We start from the raw sequence: 19540 nt of genomic DNA, 5'->3' as shown, positions 1-19540 counted from the left end.
AGAGTCAGACTTCTTCAAGAGGCTGGGATGTAGAACTGAAGTTTAAGTGTCTCCTTGAATGTTTTCCCTTTTATTTTTCTTTCTGTTTTTGAGGCAAATGTCTACCTTTGTAAAACAGGGAAGAAGATAACTTTGGGAGTGGATGGAAGTGGAGATGTATTGCATGTATGCCAGTCACAATGAAGCTTGTATGTAGGATGTTTGCCCCTGTAGTTTTGGTATAAACACTTCCTTTGTTAGAAAATAAAACAATGAGTGTGTGTATATGTTTCCAAGGTAAGCATAGGTGCAATAGGAGTGGCTACCCTCTGTAATTTTTAAATGAAATAAAGGTATATTTAAAGTAAATTTGACATACTAAGATTTCCCTTTTCTATTAATAGTAAAGGTTAATAGTTACATACCTTTTATTTGATTTATTTTTATCTTATTAATGAGATTATTTATAGTTAAGATTGCTATTTATTAAGTCAGGATTAGGCAGCTAATTTTTACATGAAATCATATGACTGCTTTCTGTCATGACTCTAACTCATTTTTTCAGTTTAAAGATCCTCTTTAAAAACAAAGTGACATTAAATATTTAGGTTTTATTTGTAAATTCCCTTCAAGTAGTCTCAATGATAAGTGTACTTTATGGAGTGCTTACTTGATGCCATTTTTTTTTCCATTTTTTTTTTATTGAGAAAAGGAGAAAAAAAAAACAAGTTTCCACCTCCTCCCAGCCTCCCATTTCACTCCCCCTCCTCCCACCCTTCTCCCCCTCCTCCCACCCTTCTCCCCTCCCCCACTCCTCTCCCTCTCCCTCTCCAGTCCAAAGAGCAGTCAGGGTTCCCTGCCCTGTGGTAAGTTCTAGGTCCTCCCCCCTCCATCCATATCTAGGAAGGTGAACATCCAAACTGGCTAGGCTCCCACAAAGCCAGCACATTACGTAGGTTCAAAACCCCGTGCCATTGTCCTTGGCTTCTCATCAGCCCTCATTGTTCGCCATGCTCAGAGAGTCCAGTTTTATCCCATGCTTTTTCAGTCACAGTCCAGCTGGCCTTGGTGAGCTCCCAATAGATCAGCTCCACTGTCTCAGTGGGTGGGTGCACCCCTCGTGGTCCCGACTTCTTTGCTCATGTTCTCCCTCCTTCTGCTCCTCATTGGGACCTTGGGAGCTCAGTCCAGTGCTCCAGTGTGGGTCTCTGTTTCTATCTCCATCCATCACCAGATGAAGGTTCTATGATGATATGCAAGATATTCGTCAGTATTGCTATAGGATAGGGTCATTTCAGGTTCCCTATCCTCAGCTGCCCAAGGAACTAACTGGATGCCATTTAGTTGTTAAAATGTCACATAAATCATTTCTATTCTTCCAATAAGTTAGGGAAATTGTCTTTATTCTTATTGTCTTTATTTAGGAGAAAGTAGTAATACTTAAGTTATATTCTCAAAATTATGTTGCTAATAAAGCCAGAACTTAAAGTTATTATTGTCTGATATCAGAACCAAAAATGCACACCTAATTTCATGTACATGGCATGAGGCTTCTATGTATTATAAGTGTACAAAGCTGAATTTGACATCTCTAAGAATAGAGCTATTTCTCAAGAAATGTTGATCTTGATGATTATATACAATCCATACAAATGACAGGAAAACAGAAAAAAAAGTTGTGGAAATTACTGTACTTCCAAAGCTAGTATTACCATATACAGAACCTTTACTTCTTTCTTTTCCTTTTTTTTTTTGAAACAGGCTTCTTCTGGGTATCAGCTCTGGCTGTCCTGAAACTCATTTTGTAGACCAGGCTGGCCTCAAACTCACAAAGATCCACCTGTCTCCTCAGTGCTGGGATTAAAAGTATGTACCACCAACAGCCTAATGAGAGCCTTTACTTCCTAAATTTAAAAGAAAATTAATTTAACAGAGAAACAGACTAGATATATAAAGACAAATTTAAAAGACGCAACTAGGAACCGGTACAATAATCCACATGTAAAAATGCTTGCTGCTGCATAAGTCTGGTAATCTAAATTTGACCCCTATAGCCTGTGTAAAGGTGAAAGGAGAAAACTGACTTCACACACTTATTCTCATATGTACACTATGGCATGGTAATGGCCTGACACCTACATCACACTCAATAGTAATAATAAATAAAAATTATAAAACACTTTTAAAAAGCAGCAATTCAAGCTTGACACATAAGCACTAATGGTTGTTTTAAACTTTCAGATGACTGTATCTGTTTATTTCATTGCAGTCCCAGAGTTTAGAACAGAGGTTCCCATATAATAGGTACTCAGTGGATACTTATTTCATGAACAGATATGAAAATTTTATCTGTATTTAAGACAAGGCCTTACTGTGCACCTCGGCTGGCCTGGAACTCACAGATTATCTGCCTTGGCCTCCTGAGTGGTAGGATTAAAGGGGTTCACTGCCATGCTTAGCTATATTTGTTATTTAAAAAGTTGATTAAAATAAGATATTTTTCACTCATAGCAAACCCCTCATGCCCCCCAATTAACAGATAGGTAGAAATAAGCACAATAAAAAGAGGATTCAAAGAAGTAAGTGTGCAGGTATATAAAGTTTTTTTTTTATTTACAAAAGAATTTATTTTTGATGAACTAGGGTGTGTATGTGTGTGTGAATATGTAAACAAACATACATGCGTGTTCATGTTTAATCAGTTTTACTTTTCTTTGTTTTAAGATCTGATTCAAGATTGGTCTAGTGATAATGCTCCAGATATTTTTTCATTTGTTCCATACACATGGAATTTTAAAATCATGTTCCATCAATTTGAAATGATTTGGGCTGCCAATCAACATAACTGGATTGACTGTTCCACTAAACAACAGGAAAATGGTAAGAGTGCTACAAGTTTGTTAATCTACTCATTAAGATGTGCCAACAAAAATGAGGTTAAAATACGTAGATTTCCTCCCCCCTTTCTTTTCTGTCTCCTAAAAATCAGGCAGTGTGCTTTTGCAGTCTGTCCCTTAAGACAAAAATTTGATAGGTGCCTATGGTGATGGAACATTCAAGGTTTTGCAGAAAAAGTAAGCTCCTTCTACCTACAAGATAAATTTATCCTGTTAGTGCCTCTCTTTCCAGCAGGTAGGTCAGGCCAAATTATATAAATGCTGCAAAGAATTCCTACCCGGTAAAATTTAGAAGTCAGCAATCCCCTTTGTTCTCAGTATTGAAAGCTCTTCTCTTCACCCTGTTATACCCATCCCTATCCTAGTGCTACACATGGTGAATATTTTCTCTAAGGCAGTTCCTTCTTCAGGGCCACAATTCCTATTAAAGTCCTTCTAAAGGCTTATCTCATGACAACCCTTTATCCATGAATCTGCTTCTCTTTTCTTTCACTTAGAACAGCTGGAGTTGATTTTCCTATATTATCTTCTGAGACTATTTCATAATTGTTTTTAGATTTTTATGCTTTCATACAGTTTATTTTATTTAATTGTACATTTAATGTAGTTTTGCCCTTTAAATTTTGTTGACATTAAACTATATTTACTTTACTTTTTTTTATAGTATATCTGGCAGCCTGTGGGGAAACATTGAACATTGATTTTTCTTTGCCTTTTACGGACTTTGTTCCAGCTACATGTAATACCAGATTCTCCTTAAGAGTACGTATAATTGGATGCATTGTTTATTCCATAGGTTTGTTAGTAGACTTGATTTCCCAGAGTTTCTGTGTGCTGTTCATCCCATTGCTACTGTGAGAGTGTAGCAACCTTCAGTTACTAATAGCTTTAGTGTTAGTGTTACTCCTCTGTCCTTCTAACAGCCTCTAGAAATTGATCTGAGAAAATACAAATTATTTTCTTAGAAATCATTTGTAATTGTTAGAGCTTCTTCCACCTATACTGTACTATAAACAAATTTTATGTTTCTTTATTATTCTTGATTTCTAGATAAACCACAAATTCAGAGATTAAGTACTTCTCTCTATATCTAAGAGGTAGCAATTATGTACTTCTGAGCTCAAAATTTTATGATGTATCTAATGTTAAGGTACGGGTAATAATTACCAATAATATTATTTGAATCAAAGTAGTAAGAATAAAATAATAAGCAATAATAAAAGGACCAACTAATACCTATTAACCCCTTTTAAATGTACCATTTTCAGAGTGCTATATGCATAGTAACTCATTTAGTTCTCAAAAAACCTTCTTGGCATAGTTGCCTATATTTGTATCTTAGAAAACTGAGATGTATTTGGGTATGATGCCTGTAATTCTAGTATTCAGGACCCAGAGGCAGGATGATCACAAATTGAGGAGAATCTGAGCTACTTGGGAAGTTAGGAGGGAATATGCATAATAATTGGGAGACAGTTTATGTAAATTTTCATGCAGCTAGTGAGTTGCCATTTTGGATTTTGAACCCTGGCAATGTAGCTTTTAACCACCCTATTTTACTATGTTACCCGCTGAGAAACTAGGCATTGAGATAAACAAGAATAGAGGGTCCATAAGAAAAACATGAAATCCAACCAAGGTCTAGTGGCTAAGTTATTTTAAAAGTTAAGAAATGATAGAAGATATTCTACCTGATCCCATATTAGAGTTTTGATTCTCTTAAATTGTGTATCTTGTAAAACCCAGTAACAGCTATTGAAGATAGTCATTTTATTGTTACTTGGAAACTATGCACTACTTTCTGTAATACCTGTTTTATACTTTTCAATAAGGATTTAATTTTAGTCATTGTATAATCTTATTCCAGATATCTATCTGACTTTTCAGTGCTAAATATGCTTTTTAAAATTTATCATTTAATTTTCAGTTTGTTTTCAAGATTTTAGAAATAGATTTAAGTATAGATACTGTGCTATCATATTTATGTTCTGATTTTTTTATTATAAATTATTTTTTAGGGAGAAGATGTTGATCTTCATTTATTTCTACCAGATTGTCACCCTAGTAAATATTCATTATTTATGCTGGTAAAGAATTGTCACCCAAATAAAATGGTTCCTGAAACTGGTATTCCTGCTGAGTGTCAGAGTGGCCAGAAAACAGTTAAACCAAAATGGCGCAACGTTACTCAGGAAAAGTAAGGGCATAAAAATAGTGGTCTGAGAATTTTGTAAGCTTATAGGTAGAGAAATTTCTTTCAAATCATAAGCTTTATCTGTAAAAAAAAAGTGCTTTTATACAACTAAAGATTAAGTGTCTGAATAGATTTTTGTTTTTATTTATATTTGGAAGGGCTGGTTGGGTTGAATGCTGGACTGTCCCAAGTGTCATGCTTACCATTGATTATACCTGGCATCCAATTTATCCACAAAAAGCAGATGAACAGCTGAAACAGTCATGTAAGTGTTTTGAATATCATTTGTGTTTTGAAACCACTGCTGTTTTAATAGATACCTAATAAAATATAGAAAAGATAAAATTAATTTACAGGTATGTAGTCTCAAATACATATGATTTTGTATTCTTTTAACTATTTTGAAATAATTATAAATAATTTTTATTGAGCATTTACTCTGTATCAAAAACTAAATCAGGTAGTTTTTTTTACTTATTTTCCCATTTAATCCTTATTAGCACTCTGTGATACAGGTAATATACTTGTGCTTATTTTAGAGTTAAAGAGATACATTTTCTCCAAGGCCTACCAAAGTAAAAGTAGCAAAGCTGGACTACAAAGTACAGTGTCTTAAATAGTATATTTATAACACTAATTGAAAAGAAAGTTAGTTTTTAATGCAGTTTTACAACTATCCTGTATTTCTGGATTATCAAAGCTAACTTTTTACATTTCTGGGTATAGAAAAAGAATTCAAGAGTTAAGTGGTTTTGTTTTTGTATTTTCCAATTTGTTATGATCAAAGAACAGTTTTCATTTTTATTCATACTTATAGTATTTAATAATGTCACACATTTAAATAACTATTTATGTGAAAACTCTAATGCCTATAGATATAATTGATGCCTAATTGTGACCTGAATTTCTATTTTAGGGACTTGTAATATTATATGTAATAGAAGCTTTTCATTTATTCTGTTCATAAATTCTAATTTATGCATATCTCTCCTTATGTTAGTGAAATTTTTTGTTTTCTTTATTTTTGATCTTTCAGTTTTTTTGTTAAATATTACAGATACAATATTTAATTTTTATGTAAGTATAGTGAAATTTCTTATAATTATCTTGAAGAACTTCTAAAAAGCCATTTACTTTTTTCTGACATACTAATCTTTCCACCTCCATCAATTTATTCTAGTGTCAGAAATGGAAGAAACAATGCTATCTGTATTAAGGCCAGCCCAGAAAACATCAGAGAGAGTTGTTTCTTCTCCATCTACTTCACCACGCCCTCCTGTTGATCCCTCAGAACTACCACCTGATAAACTTCATGTGGAAATGGAACTGTCCCCAGATTCTCAGATAACTCTCTATGGACCGCTCTTAAATGCCTTTTTGTGTATAAAGGTATTAAGAATTTTTTTCTTTTGGTTTTTCGAGACAAGGTTTCTCTGTGTAACAGCCCTGACTGTCCTGAAACTCACTTTGGTAGCCTCAAACTCACTAACATCCATCTGCCTCTGCCTCTGCAAGTGCTGGGATTAAAGGCGAGCACCACCATGGTCCAGCTAAGAAAAAGTTTTAAGCATGTGCTATAAACAGTGATAATAGAAAATTAGGGTCATAAGAAATACTAGTTGGATGATTTAAATTATTGTTGAGGTATTATGTGTGTTACTGGACTTTTTTTTTCTCCCTAAAGACCAAATTTTTTTTTATTAAATTTTTTTTTTCATGTTTTGCCCTCCCTGAGCTCCTCCTAGATCCTCCCTACCTCTCTACAAACCTAACTTTCTTTCTCTCTGTCTCTTTCAAAAAAACAAAGAACAAAACTAGAAATGAAAAGAAAAACTAAAAATACAAGAAACACAGGTGAATACTGTTCTGTTGTGTAAATATATCACATTTTATTATCCTTTCAACATTTTCTCATTGAGGTTTATTTTGAGGTTAAACCCATTAACTCTTTCAGAGTCCAGAAAGATTTGCCAGGGCAGGTGAAAACTGGCTGGGGAAAGGAATCCTGCATGTTTATTCCTTGTTGGAAGGAAAGGAAGAAGAAGGGGGAAAAGGGACAGTTTTCTTCAAAGCTTTCAGTTTATATAGGCATACAGACAAGTTAGCAATTTCATAGGCTGTAACAATAGTATCAAGCATGCATTTTCAGAGTCACAAACAAACAAACAAAACCTGTGGGGGTGGATCAGACAAGGAGGCACCTTATGTCTCAGGGGTTATGACTGTAAAGCTCTCAGAAGGCTTGGAACACAGCATTGGTAACCATAGTGACCTAATGGCTTGATTTGCATTAGCCTTTTACTGGTTGAGTTAAAGGGAATCTCTTTTGGGTACTTTGCTTTTGACTCCAGCTGAATGCCCAAATGAGAATTTTTCTCTCTGAACCACAAGTATTAGAGACTCAGTACTTTTTCCTGTATAAACAGTTAATTTCCTGGACTATGTTAACTGAAACTGAAGGATAAACACAGAATATTCGTAGTTTGTTAAGAGCTGAAGACCAGTAGATTACACCTTTCTGAGTTTCTGTTAGAGCAGACATACTGCCTCCTGTTTAGGGCTCCTTTCTTATCAGTGAGTGCTGTCAGTAAAGTAAGTTGTGGGGACTAGTTTTATGTAAATTTTGGCTATGAGAACAAGGCTATGAGAACAAGGTTTGACTGAGTGAATGCTTTCACTCCAGGGCTTCATGGTGTGAGGGAAGGTATCCAGTTGTCCTACAGGAAAGTCAGGTTTACACTGCTGGGATAATACAGAAAGGAGAAATGTAGTGATTCCACAAGATTTATATAGAATTAACAGTGACTTATCCAAAATATAGATGTTCCCACAGCTCTGCAAAATGGATTCTTCACGATATTATATTATTTGTGAATTTTTCTAGTGGTCTATCAACTGTACTTTTACTAAGTATAATACTTGTGGGTTCACCACACATTTTTTGTTTTGTTTGTTTTTCTTTTTTTTTTATTGATTTTTATTGAGCTCTACATTTTTTTCTGCTCTCCTCCCTGCCTCTTCCCTCCCCTTCAACCCTCCCCCAAAGTTCCCGTGCTCCCAATTTACTCACACATTTTTATGGATACCTATGCTTTTATTAATAGAGCAGCAGTGGACATGATTGAACAAGTGTCTCTCTAGAAGGATGTTGAGCTCTTTGGGTGTATGCTCAAGAGTAGTATAGCTGAATCTTGAGGTAGATCTATTCTCAGCTTTGTTAATAACCACCATGCTAATTTCCATAGTGGTTGTACAAATTAGCACTCCCACCAATAATGGATTGTTGGGCCCTTATCCCACATCCTCACTAGCATGAACTGTTATTTGTTTTATTCATTTTGGTCATTCTGACTACTGTAAGATAAAATCTCAAATAGTTTTAATTTCCATTTCCCTGATGGCTAAAGGATGTTGAACATGTTCAAAGTGTTTCTCAGCCATTTATGTTTCATACATGAGAACTGTTTAGCTTTGTACCCATTTTTAAATTGAGTTGTTTTCTTGATTTTCAGCTTTTAAAGTTCTTTATAATACTAAGCCTCTATCATATTTGCAATTGGTAAAGACCTTTTCCCATTCTATAGCTTTCCGGTTTGTCTAACTGATGGTTTCTTTTTCTATACATAAACTTTTCAATTTCATGAGGTTCCATTAATTAATTATTTGTCTTAGTGCTTGTACTACCAGTGTCCTGTTCATAAAATCTTTTCCTATGCAAATGAGTACCCTACATTCGCTACATTCTCTTCTGTTAGATTCAGGGTATCTGACCTCATGTTGAGGTCCTTGAATTATTTGGAGTTGAGTGTTATACAGATTGAAAGATACGGATCTATTTCCATTCTTCTACATGCAGCCATCCAGTTAGTACTAGTTGCTAGTGGGATAGAAACTAAAGGAGTAAGAGAAGGAGAGACAGCTTTAATATATTGTAACTTTGATATATTGTAACTAATAAAACAGAAATATCACTCAATATTTGAGCATAATTAGCTATGATTTCTTTTGAGCTATATTCTACAAACAGAAACTAATTTATCTCAGAATAAACCAAATTAATAAGTTTTAAGTAAATGTTCATTGTATTCTAGAATGAAGATTGAATCTAGAACTGCTTCCTTTTGGTGTAACTTTTCTGCTGATGTTGTTCTTTTGGTTTTTTGAGACAGGGTTTCTCTGTAGCTTTGGAGCCTATCCTGGAACTAACTCTTATAGACCAGGCTGTCCTTGAACTTCTCTTGTAGCCTAAGCTGGATTTGAACTCACAGCAGTCTTCTTGTCTCCATCTCCTAAGTACTTAAGATTACTGGATGAGCCAACATAATTGGCTTTCTCTCTCTCCAGGATTATAATAAACCTTTGTACCTGTCCTTTTCTCACTACAAACCATCCCAGTATTACTCCTTGTTTTCCAAATTCACGGCCTTTTATTTCACTAATTGTTATTGTTTGCGTATGTGTATTTATTTACATTTCTAAATATGATCAATCAATGTGTCCTTCCATGGAGAAGACAATTTCTTCTGCTCTCAGCATTCCACAGTTGCCTGTAGTTCTTTTTATAGGATTGAGGTCTCGTGGGCCTTTCCTGTCTTTGGCATGCTCCTTTGTGTTGTCCATGTTTAGCTCATTTCAGGCAATCAAGTTGGTGAGACTTGGGTGTGGTTTCTGGCATTACTGGGAGACACAGTCTCACAGCAGACTCCCTGATCTTATGGTCCTTACAATATTGCTTCCCTCCTTCTCAGTGTTCTCTTAACCTTAGGTGGGAGAGTGTTAGCAGATGTACTTCTTGGGACTCACAACTCTGTATGTGGTTTTCTGTAGTGGTCTTTATCGGTTGCAAAGCCAAGTTTCCTAGATGAAGGGTGTCCTTACCTGTGGGTCTGAGGACAAATGTTTAGATTTTTTAGGAATTGTTCTGGTTTAGTAGTAGCTGTAGATTTTCTTAACAATATTCATGACTTTGCAGCACTGAATAATTAGCTAGGTTTCAAGTACCAGGTATGGTTTCACTCTTGTTGAGCAGGTCTTAAGTCTAGTAAGAGAGCTATTGGGTACCACTGAGGTACACGTGCCACTACTGCACCCTTAGAGTTATTATGCCGTGCTAGTGGTTGTTCAAGTTCATGCATTATAACTGGGTAAAACGGTTGGTTGGTTGGTTTGTAGTTGGCTCAGATGTTTGGGTCAGAAAGCTGTTTACAGATTAAATGACCTGAAGGATTTTTATCTGCTTTATACTTGTTTGGACTCCATGCCTGCCACATACCTGCTGAACCTGTCTCCAAGAAATGAATGGTGTGTGTTTTTAAAAACAGAATGGTTTGAATTGAGTTTGATCAATAAACATATTCATCTTCCTTCTTTCCTTTCTTCTCTTCTTCCTTTTTTCCTTTCTTTTGTCCTTTCTCTCTCTATTTCTTTCTCTCTTTTTTTCTATTTTTTCTCTCTGTGTCTCTCTTTTTTCTTTCTTTCTTCTCTCTCTCTTTCTTCCTTTCTTTGATTCATTCTTTCTCCCTTCTCTCCCCTCTTTCTCTTTTGTTCTCTCTTTTTTCTTTCTCTTTTTCTCTCCATTCCTCTTTTTTCTTTGTTTTTCTTTCTTTTTCTGTCATCTTTCTTTTTTCTATTCTCTCTCTCTCTCTTCTTTCTCCCTCCCACCCCCATCTCCTTCTCTTTCCCCAGAGAAATGGCTCAGTGGATAGAAGAACTTGCTTTGCAATCATGAGCACCCATATAAAGTCATGTGCAGTTGTGTGTTTATAACACTAGTGTTATGGGTCAAAGGCAAGTAGATCAGGGAAACATACTGGCCAGCCAGCCTAGTTGAATGGTGATTCTGCAGTTCAGTGAGGTTTTGTTCTCGAAGGATAAGAAGACACCTGACACCCTCCTCTGGCCTCTGCATGTGCATACACCATTTATTCATATATTACACATATGTAGTACACATGCATATATGTGAATTTAATGTTGGAATTAAGATATAACAGTGTTATATAAATATAACTTTTTGCTTCAGTTTGTTTCTATTTCTGATTTATGAGGAAAATTATCAAGATTTTAGTTGCATCTGTATTATTTAGAAGTGGACAGCACTAGATACCAGTAGGATTTTAATTTTAGTGTTTCCGTTTTGTATAAGCTTAAAAAATACCCTTTCCTAGGAAAAGGTGCTGCGGCCTGATGTTTATAACCTAGTCATAAAATAAAGTTGTCAGTAATCATAGTACATATGCCAAAATGCCGACTCGGTTCTCATATTTAACAATATAACAGTGATAATACTTAACAGCTTTTCTTTCATGCTCACAGATCAAATAAGTAAAATGGAAATTTATTCAGTGGAAAAAAGAACTTCAATCAAAACTGAATTTGTTTTTTAAGACAAAAAATGTTATTTGCAAATTTGAGGAAATCAGAATAATAACACTTGTGTATAAAATAAAAATTAGTGAACTATCTGAAAAGAAATTTGATAATTGCTGGTAAAGCATGTTTGCATTTCATTAACAATACAAGCTGGATGTTCTTAAGAGCTTTTGAATATCTGATAAAAATTTCAACTGGAAAATCTATAATTATATATTTATCTAATTGAACTTAGCCAAATTAATTTTCAGTAAATGGATCTGTTTTGCTCATTGTCTCATGACTCTGAGAAGCCAAGATGGAAAGCAATTGAGCTCTTCCTACCTTCAGTTGTCTCTTTGAGGATTTAAGTTTGTGTAAGTTGTCAAAGAGCTTTACTGTATTGCATATTTCTATGCAGGATGTTTATTTACTAAGAGAAATATATTTTTTCATATGATGTAAGTAGACCTAATGTTTTTAATTAAATACAGCAGTTTAGAAAGATGAATATTGTGTAAATGTAGGGCTTATAGTCATATCTCTTATTAATGATTTCTTATTTAATAATAATTATAGAAAATTTATTATATACCTTTTTTAGTGGCAGCTTACTTTTAAAATATTTATAGGAAAACTACTTTGGAGAAGATGACATGTACATGGATTTTGAAGAGGCTGTCTCAAGCCCTGTCCTGTCACTGTCAACATCTTCCAGTTCTGGGTGGACCGGTGTTGGAGTGGACAGTGACAAAAAAGAAAATGAAAGTTCAACCAAATCGATTCATCCGCTTGCCTTGCGTCCCTGGGATATTACAGTGCTTGTTAATTTGTATAAAGTTCATGGGCGTCTTCCTGTGGTAAGTGTTCAAGATAAAAATGATATTGGGGTATATTATGCTATCTGTCTGCCATAGGACACTGTATATTTGTGCCTTGTTATACCCACATTAAAAAAACTTAAATTCAAAAGCTTCTGAAATTATCTCTTTATGTTTTTCTTCATTATATAATTATTTGATCATCAATGATTTTACTTGTGTTTTTTGTTTGTTTTCACTTAAGCTCCTCTTTCCTTGTGCTGTGTAACTTTAGAACATTTTGCTGTGATGTTGCAGTAACCTAGTGGCTATTCTGGAACTTTATATTTTCTTAGATTCTTGTCATGTGACCACAACCAGTTTGGGGCATTCTGGCTGCATAGGAACCCCACTCCCACCCCACCCCCACCCACAAGAAAGGTTCAGGCTTGACTCTGGAGGTTGAATTGTGTTGTAGGTTTTGGTTTAGTTTTGGTTCTGCTCCACAAAGCTTGTTCTTGAACTTGTTGAAGCTGACTGTTCCTGACTTATTTCCTTAAGAAGCCAGGGGCTTCAGGCCAGGGCTATTCAAGGAAGAGGGGACTCTGGAGCATCTTCTACACAGGTCGTATAGTTCTTATGTTGTTAAATAGGGGACAGGACTATTAGTTTGGTTAGTATGTACTGTTATTCCTTTTGAGGAATCAAATTCTCTTAATCATGTTAAATTTTATTTTGAAGTTTATGTTTTGATAGTGATTTTTTTTTTTAAACTGTAGCATGGAACTACTGATGGTCCTGAATGCCCAACAGCATTCTTGGAAAGACTGTGTTTTGAAATGAAAAAAGGATTCAGGGAGACCATGCTGCAACTTGTCCTGTCACCCTTGAACGTGTTTGTCAGTGATAACTATCAGGTAATGTCAACATGATATATAATGTAAATACTTCAGTGATTTATTATTAATACTTATGGGGTCAAAACAGTTTTAGCTTCCATATGTAGTTCTTTTTAGGTTATGTTTTTATTTTCACTGTAGTAGTTTTGTATGAATGTGGACATAGAAGAATTGTTTGAAGAGTCCATCTTTTTTCTTTTGTGTGATTCCCTATTTATGTGATCCTAATTATGTTTTACTTTTTTTGCCGTTAGAAATGGAAAGAATGCAAGAGAATCCTGAGGATTTTTCCAGTAGAAACTTTTATTAACTATTCTCTTGCATTCTTACTGATAAGAGGAGTTAAAGGCATAGAGAATAGATTTAATTTTATATAAAATTAAAATTGTACAAAAGAGCTAGCTATTGCAGTCATAATTTGAAATTTCCTTTAGAAAATTTCTTACAAGATTTAGCACTTATCTTTTATAAATGTATTAAAAAATACATTTTCAGAAATGTAAGGCAGGAACACTAACTTCATGATAAGACCTACACACTAACACAAAAGAAAAACCATAGTAGTAATAGTTTTCTAAATATCTGTAAATTATTTTAATGTATTTTCGTTGTTGAAGACCCCAACAAAAGAGCTCTGTCTAGCTATTTAGTAGCTTCTACTTTTCGTGTAACATTGTTAGATAAAGTGAGATTCTTGGTGAGCAAAACAGTAATGGTCATTACTCAAGTGATTTTGGGGGAGAAGATAAAATTGAGAAAATTGAAATTTAAATAAATAATTTCAAGTATAAAAAGTACACAAGAAGATGTATGTAGTGCTTTGATGTCATGTTATAGGGTCTGGAGGCAAGAATTGATCGTATTTGCATTTTTGAAAGATCTGTTTGGTTGTTGGTAGAGTGTGAACAAAAAGATAAAAGGTACATGTTAGAACACTGTGCAAGGTTCTTACAGGAGGTGATACTAAATGAAAAAAAGATGATAGATAAGATTGGAAACATATCCAGTATAGACATTTTTCAACGTGTGTGTGTGTCTTGGTAGCAATCAAACTCAGGGTTTATATGCTACCCAAAATTCTATCATTGGGCTAGAATACACCCACGCCTGTATATATTCTTAATAATGTTTTCTGAAGCCAGTGTATCAAAAAACAGTTTTTTTTTAAAAAAAAATATTTCCTTTGTTTCTCTAAGTATGTCTTAGATAATCTTAGCTAAAAAGCTTAGAATTCTGAATGTCTTAGATTTCTCTCTGAAATACATGCTTTTTGATTGTAAGTATATAAAGTCCTCAAAATCTGTATGAACCTTGGTCCCCCTTTTAGTCCCCATATTCTTGATTATATAGTCTTTTCTCACTTTTCTTCTTAATTTGAGCATTTTAATATCATGATTCCTAGCCTCAACATAAGATTGACCTTTTATCTTTCCTGTCAGATACTAAATTTTTTTCATTATTGTACAGCTACCTGCCTGAGAGCTGCATACTTTCAGGATTTAGTACTTTTCCTTGTGGTGGGCTCCATAGATACTGTATCAGCTAAACACAAAATGCCTAAGGTTAATTATGAAGTCTTACTTTCCAGACAGCATAATTTTATAAATTTTTATAAAATTAATATCTGGGGCGGGGAGTAAAGCAACTAGAAATTGCAGTGTGTTTTCTTGGACTTCTTATTGTTTTCAGCAGCGACCACCTGTAGATGAAGTACTCAGGGAAGGCCACATCAATTTGTCAGGTCTCCAGCTGAGAGCACATGCAATGTTTTCAGCAGAAGGTCTTCCCTTAGGAAGTGATTCTTTAGAATACGCATGGCTGATTGATGTGCAGGCTGGAAACCTTACAGCTAAAGTCACAGCACCACAGGTAGGTTCTCCCACTGCTGTCTCCATAGGTTCATTCTCGCAGTACTGTCTCATGCCATTTCCTTTGTTTCTTACTCACCTTCCTAAGAATTGCTGTATGCCATGTTCATTGCATTTCCAGTAGTGCCATGCTAATGGGAGCCATGCTTAACTCTCAGAACGTAGCAATAGGCAAGTCGTTGGCACGTTTTACTTTTCTGAGCCATATATAATTGACTAATATGTAATTCTACTTAGCACATGAATTTTAGACTTTATGTGAGGTAAAACGATGCTCTAATATTGGAAGCTAAATATGCTATAATATTAAAGCTAAAGTTAATTTAGCTTTAAAATATATTACTTATAGAACAGTGCTTATCACTTGGGCTTTTCTTATATGGAGCCACATTATTTTAATCCATAGGTAATTTTATGTTTATTGTATTCTTTGTTTTAAATGTAAAGTTCATATAGCCTAATTTCTGAAATTATGTATTTTAGAATGACATGATGTGTACCCATCGCTCAATGTGTTTATTGTTAACAACTCTAATAAATTATACAATCTGAAGAATTATTCTAGTCACTGAAGCTATTAAATAGACAGGAATGCTTTAATCATCAAAGTACCTAGTTTTTTAAAATTGAAAATAAATGTTATCATAGACAATTATATTTTTCAAAATTAAATCTTTATTATTATGAGGTTTTAGGTGCCCTTTTCTGCAATTAGTTATGCAATGGATCGAGTTAGCTTTAGACAATTAGAAGTATAATCCTTGATTTAAAAAGTATTTACTTTAGAAGTTGCTGAAGTGGAAATTTTAGTTGAAATTGATTTTAATTTAACAATGTATTGACATTCACAAATGAAAAGCAGCAAGTTTATAAATGGTCTCAACATAGAAAATCATTGGATAGCCAGTATTTATTAAGTAGCAGTTATACAATTTTGAATTATTTCAGGTCATTTTAGACTTCATAAGCTTTTGATACTGAACACTTGTTTAGGATGCTAATAGTATTAACACCTGTTATTATCTGTAGCTGGCATGTCTCTTAGAATGGGGGCAGACGTTTGTTTTTCATGTGGTATGTCGGGAATATGAACTGGAAAGACCAAAGGCAGTAATAATATGCCAGCATGGAATTGATCGTCGGGTCTGTGAATCCAAGGTAAGTTAACAAGCTTGCTGGTGATGTTATAACCATTTATGCGTTTTAGGCTTAGCTTTAAATCAAATGAACATAGCCTTGAAGTTAATAAATAGCTCACTAATTTGAATAAATGATTTTGTAAATTTATGGCTTTTTAGTTGTATCTAGAATGAGGTCACATGAAAACAGAATTTATTACTTTGCATTTTTACTCTTAAGATTCATATCCCATTGCACTATGGTACTATCCATCTGTAGTTTAGCTGTGCATATATATATTTTGAAATTGAAGCAATAAGACCAAGTAAATGCCTTATGTAACTCGATTCACACAGTATCCCCAAACATACTTTTAGTATGGGCATTTGTCAATATCTAACACCCCAGATTGCGTGTTCTCTTCAGAATACTGTGTTGCCTTCAGTTAAGGTTATATTAGTATCTCCACAAGGGTTATAAGGTGTAGATAGGAGCCTCTACAGACTGTTTATGGTGACAGTAAAATACACACTTTTTTTAGTGTTATGTCATTACACGCCCTGTGTGAGTTTGAAAGAGCCATGTGCTCCTGGTTTTGGAAATATACACACTTCAGAAAACTGAGAAATCATGGCAGTTTCAAACAAGGAAAATAACCATAGTTTTGTGGCAGATAAGATGTTAATAACTAAATATTTCTTTTTCTAATAGTGCTTCCCTTTATGTTCTTTTACCATGTAAATTGTATTTATGAATCACTAAAATTTTATGTTATAAAAGCAGCATTGCCCCACAAAAATCAAACAGCAAAGTGTTTGTGTTATTAAAGTTTTTATTAATCAGGTTTATTGAGCCATAATTTACGTGTGTTATATTCACTCTTTAAGTTGTACAATGTAAGCTTTACAAATGTTGTATATATGTGTGTAGTTTTTACCACCTGTGCAGATACAGGACATTTTATACCTTAGAAAATTTGTTTTTTATTTCAGTCAGCTCTTGCCCTTATACAACTACTGATATGCCTCTTTTGGCTGTGCTACCAGTATGCCTCACATGCTTTTTGGTTTGTGTGTATTATCTTAAGTATGAAAATATTCAAAGTTTATTTTTTCATGCATGGTAAGAAAATATGGATATGTGACATGTGTGCCTGTGCATGTGATTTTTATATGGAAATCTTATACCAGAAAACTTATACTAGTAAAGTGTTGCGTGGCTTTATATGACCTTGTGATGTGTTTATTTCATCAGTTTACTCTGATACATTTTGAGTCTCAATAGTAAGTACTATATATATAATATAGTATATACTGTGTATAATATATACATACATATAATGTAGTCAGAGAAAGAGCGAGATTGAGAAATTTGCCACTTTTGAAATTTGTACATGGTTACATAAGGCTGGATTTTTACTTGGTTAATTTGATATTTTACCATTTCAGTTATCCTTATAGAAGAATGAAACTTAATTAAGAAATTAACATGTAACAAGAATTTTACTTAAATAATGAGATTTACCTGCTGTCAAAATAATGAATTAATAGTTGGACTACCTTTTTTAAAATTTTAGTTGAGTTGTATTCCTGGGCCTTGTCCAACATCAGATGATTTAAAATACACCATGACTCGTTTAGCAGTAGATGGAGCTGATATTTATATTGTGGAACATGGTTGTGCTACAAATATAAAGGTAACCATTTGTTTCTTAGCCAGGGTAATTATTTTTCTTTTTCTTTTTACTAAACCAAGTTTCCATCTCTTGAAATATTAGGACTGTGTCATCTCATAGGCTATTCATACTTTTTTCTTTATGTTCTCTTGAAGTATTGTTTCTGTTAGTGTACTTACCATTTTCTGCCTCTGAATTACTGTAACATTGATTCAAATAGCAGGTTGTATTTATACCCATGGTATGTATTTTTTAGAAAGACAATACTTTGAATCACTTAATAAGCTGAATGCTGTGGCACACGACTGTGCTCTCAGTATGCCTATGGTAAAGTAGGAGGCAGAGATAGGACTGCCCAGAAGCTTGCAGGCCAGTTAGAATTGCAGAGTAGTAGCAGAAATAAGAGAGATCTTGCCTTAGCATGGTAGGAAGAGAGAACCAACGTCCATGAAGTTGTCTTCAGACTTCATGTGTATTCCACAACATGCGGTAGTAGTGTGTCCTCCCTCCTTCCTTCACTCTCACCCTCTCCCTTTCCCACTCACTCAGTAAATAATTATAAAACGTTTTTGTTTTGAATACCTGTTGTTTTTAGCCTTTTATACTTCCTCTTTGGCGTCTAAAAGCATTTGCTTATCCCCTCTGCTTTATGAATTGCTTTTACTTTTTAAAATAAAGTCCTGCTATGTTCCTGGGGTTTCATTATTATTTAATACTCTCAATACTTAGTCTTCTCTTATTCCTTTGTAGTTATGCTCCTCTGTGTGCATCTGCTCTTTAGAAACCATTTACCTATTTAGATGTGTATAGGTAGGTCAGAGGAAAACTCTTAGGAGTTAGTTCTCTCCTTTGACCATACGGGTTCTGGGACCCAACTCCAGGCCTGCCAGCCTGTGTTCCTTCCCCACTTTGCCATTCTTGCCAGCCCTGCTTTAAATAGATTTTTTTTCTTACATTTTAAAAATCTGTTTAGTGTGCGTTCTGGGGTGTATCTACCTGCTCAATGCCGAGGTGCTTGTGTTGAAAATTGGAGGACAGTTTATAGGATTTAGTTCTTTCTATCATTTGGTTGTGGGGTTTCAGCTCAGGTGGTCATAATTGGTGGTAAACTCCCTTACCCACTAAGCCACCTCACCAACCCTTCCTGCTAATTTTTTTATTGCATGTCTACTTTTCATATATTATTGAATTGTACCCTTATTTCCTTCCTTTCTTTTCCTTTGCTAATTTCCCCCTTTCTCCCTTATTCTTTCAGTTTCTTCCACCTGCCTTTTACTTTTTTTAAAGTAGTCACCAGTTCTGTAGTTTATGCTAAGATACTTAAAAATACTGAAATTACAGCTTTGTTTCATTTTCTAATTTAACTTTAGATGGGTGCAATTCGGGTTGCAAATTGTAACCTCCACAACCAGTCAGTTGGGGAAGGAATAAGTGCTGCAATTCAGGACTTTCAAGTGAGACAGTATATTGAACAATTAAATAACTGCAGAATTGGACTTCAGCCAGCAGTGCTACGGAGAGCCTACTGGCTGGAAGCTGGGTCAGCCAACTTAGGTCTTATAACAGTTGATATTGCACTAGCTGCTGATCACCATTCTAAACATGAGGCACAAAGACATTTCTTGGAAACTCACGATGCCAGAACTAAAAGGTGGGTGAAAGTCTTTTTAAAGAGTGGTGGTATTATCTTCCATTGAAAATTACTTGATAATTTTAAAGAAAATCGTACAGTTTGAGTAGATTAAAATATTTTAAATA

The 19540-nt window shown here is 34.5% G+C and overlaps 1 protein-coding gene across 8 annotated transcripts in view; it reads left to right on the top strand.

The window, feature by feature from the left end:
- Kiaa1109 (KIAA1109 ortholog) overlaps positions 1–19540 on the top strand; it is a 184260-nt gene that overhangs the window by 50404 nt on the left and 114316 nt on the right. For all 8 annotated transcript variants that reach the window (XM_041659586.1, XM_041659591.1, XM_041659589.1 and 5 more), the window contains exons 16-26: positions 2704–2859; positions 3541–3638; positions 4895–5073; positions 5229–5335; positions 6251–6459; positions 12054–12281; positions 13001–13138; positions 14810–14989; positions 16018–16146; positions 17684–17803; positions 19153–19433. In XM_041659586.1, coding sequence (XP_041515520.1) covers positions 2704–2859; positions 3541–3638; positions 4895–5073; positions 5229–5335; positions 6251–6459; positions 12054–12281; positions 13001–13138; positions 14810–14989; positions 16018–16146; positions 17684–17803; positions 19153–19433 — 1825 coding nt within the window. The remainder of the gene's footprint in view (positions 1–2703; positions 2860–3540; positions 3639–4894; positions 5074–5228; positions 5336–6250; positions 6460–12053; positions 12282–13000; positions 13139–14809; positions 14990–16017; positions 16147–17683; positions 17804–19152; positions 19434–19540) is intronic.

Source organism: Microtus oregoni, unplaced genomic scaffold (genome assembly GCF_018167655.1).
Source record: "Microtus oregoni isolate MIOR12 unplaced genomic scaffold, Mior012 000010F_ref0000083, whole genome shotgun sequence".
Lineage (NCBI taxonomy): Eukaryota > Metazoa > Chordata > Mammalia > Rodentia > Cricetidae > Microtus > Microtus oregoni.
The sequence above is the reverse complement of the archived record's forward strand: the minus strand, read 5'-3'. Positions and strand labels throughout refer to the sequence as shown.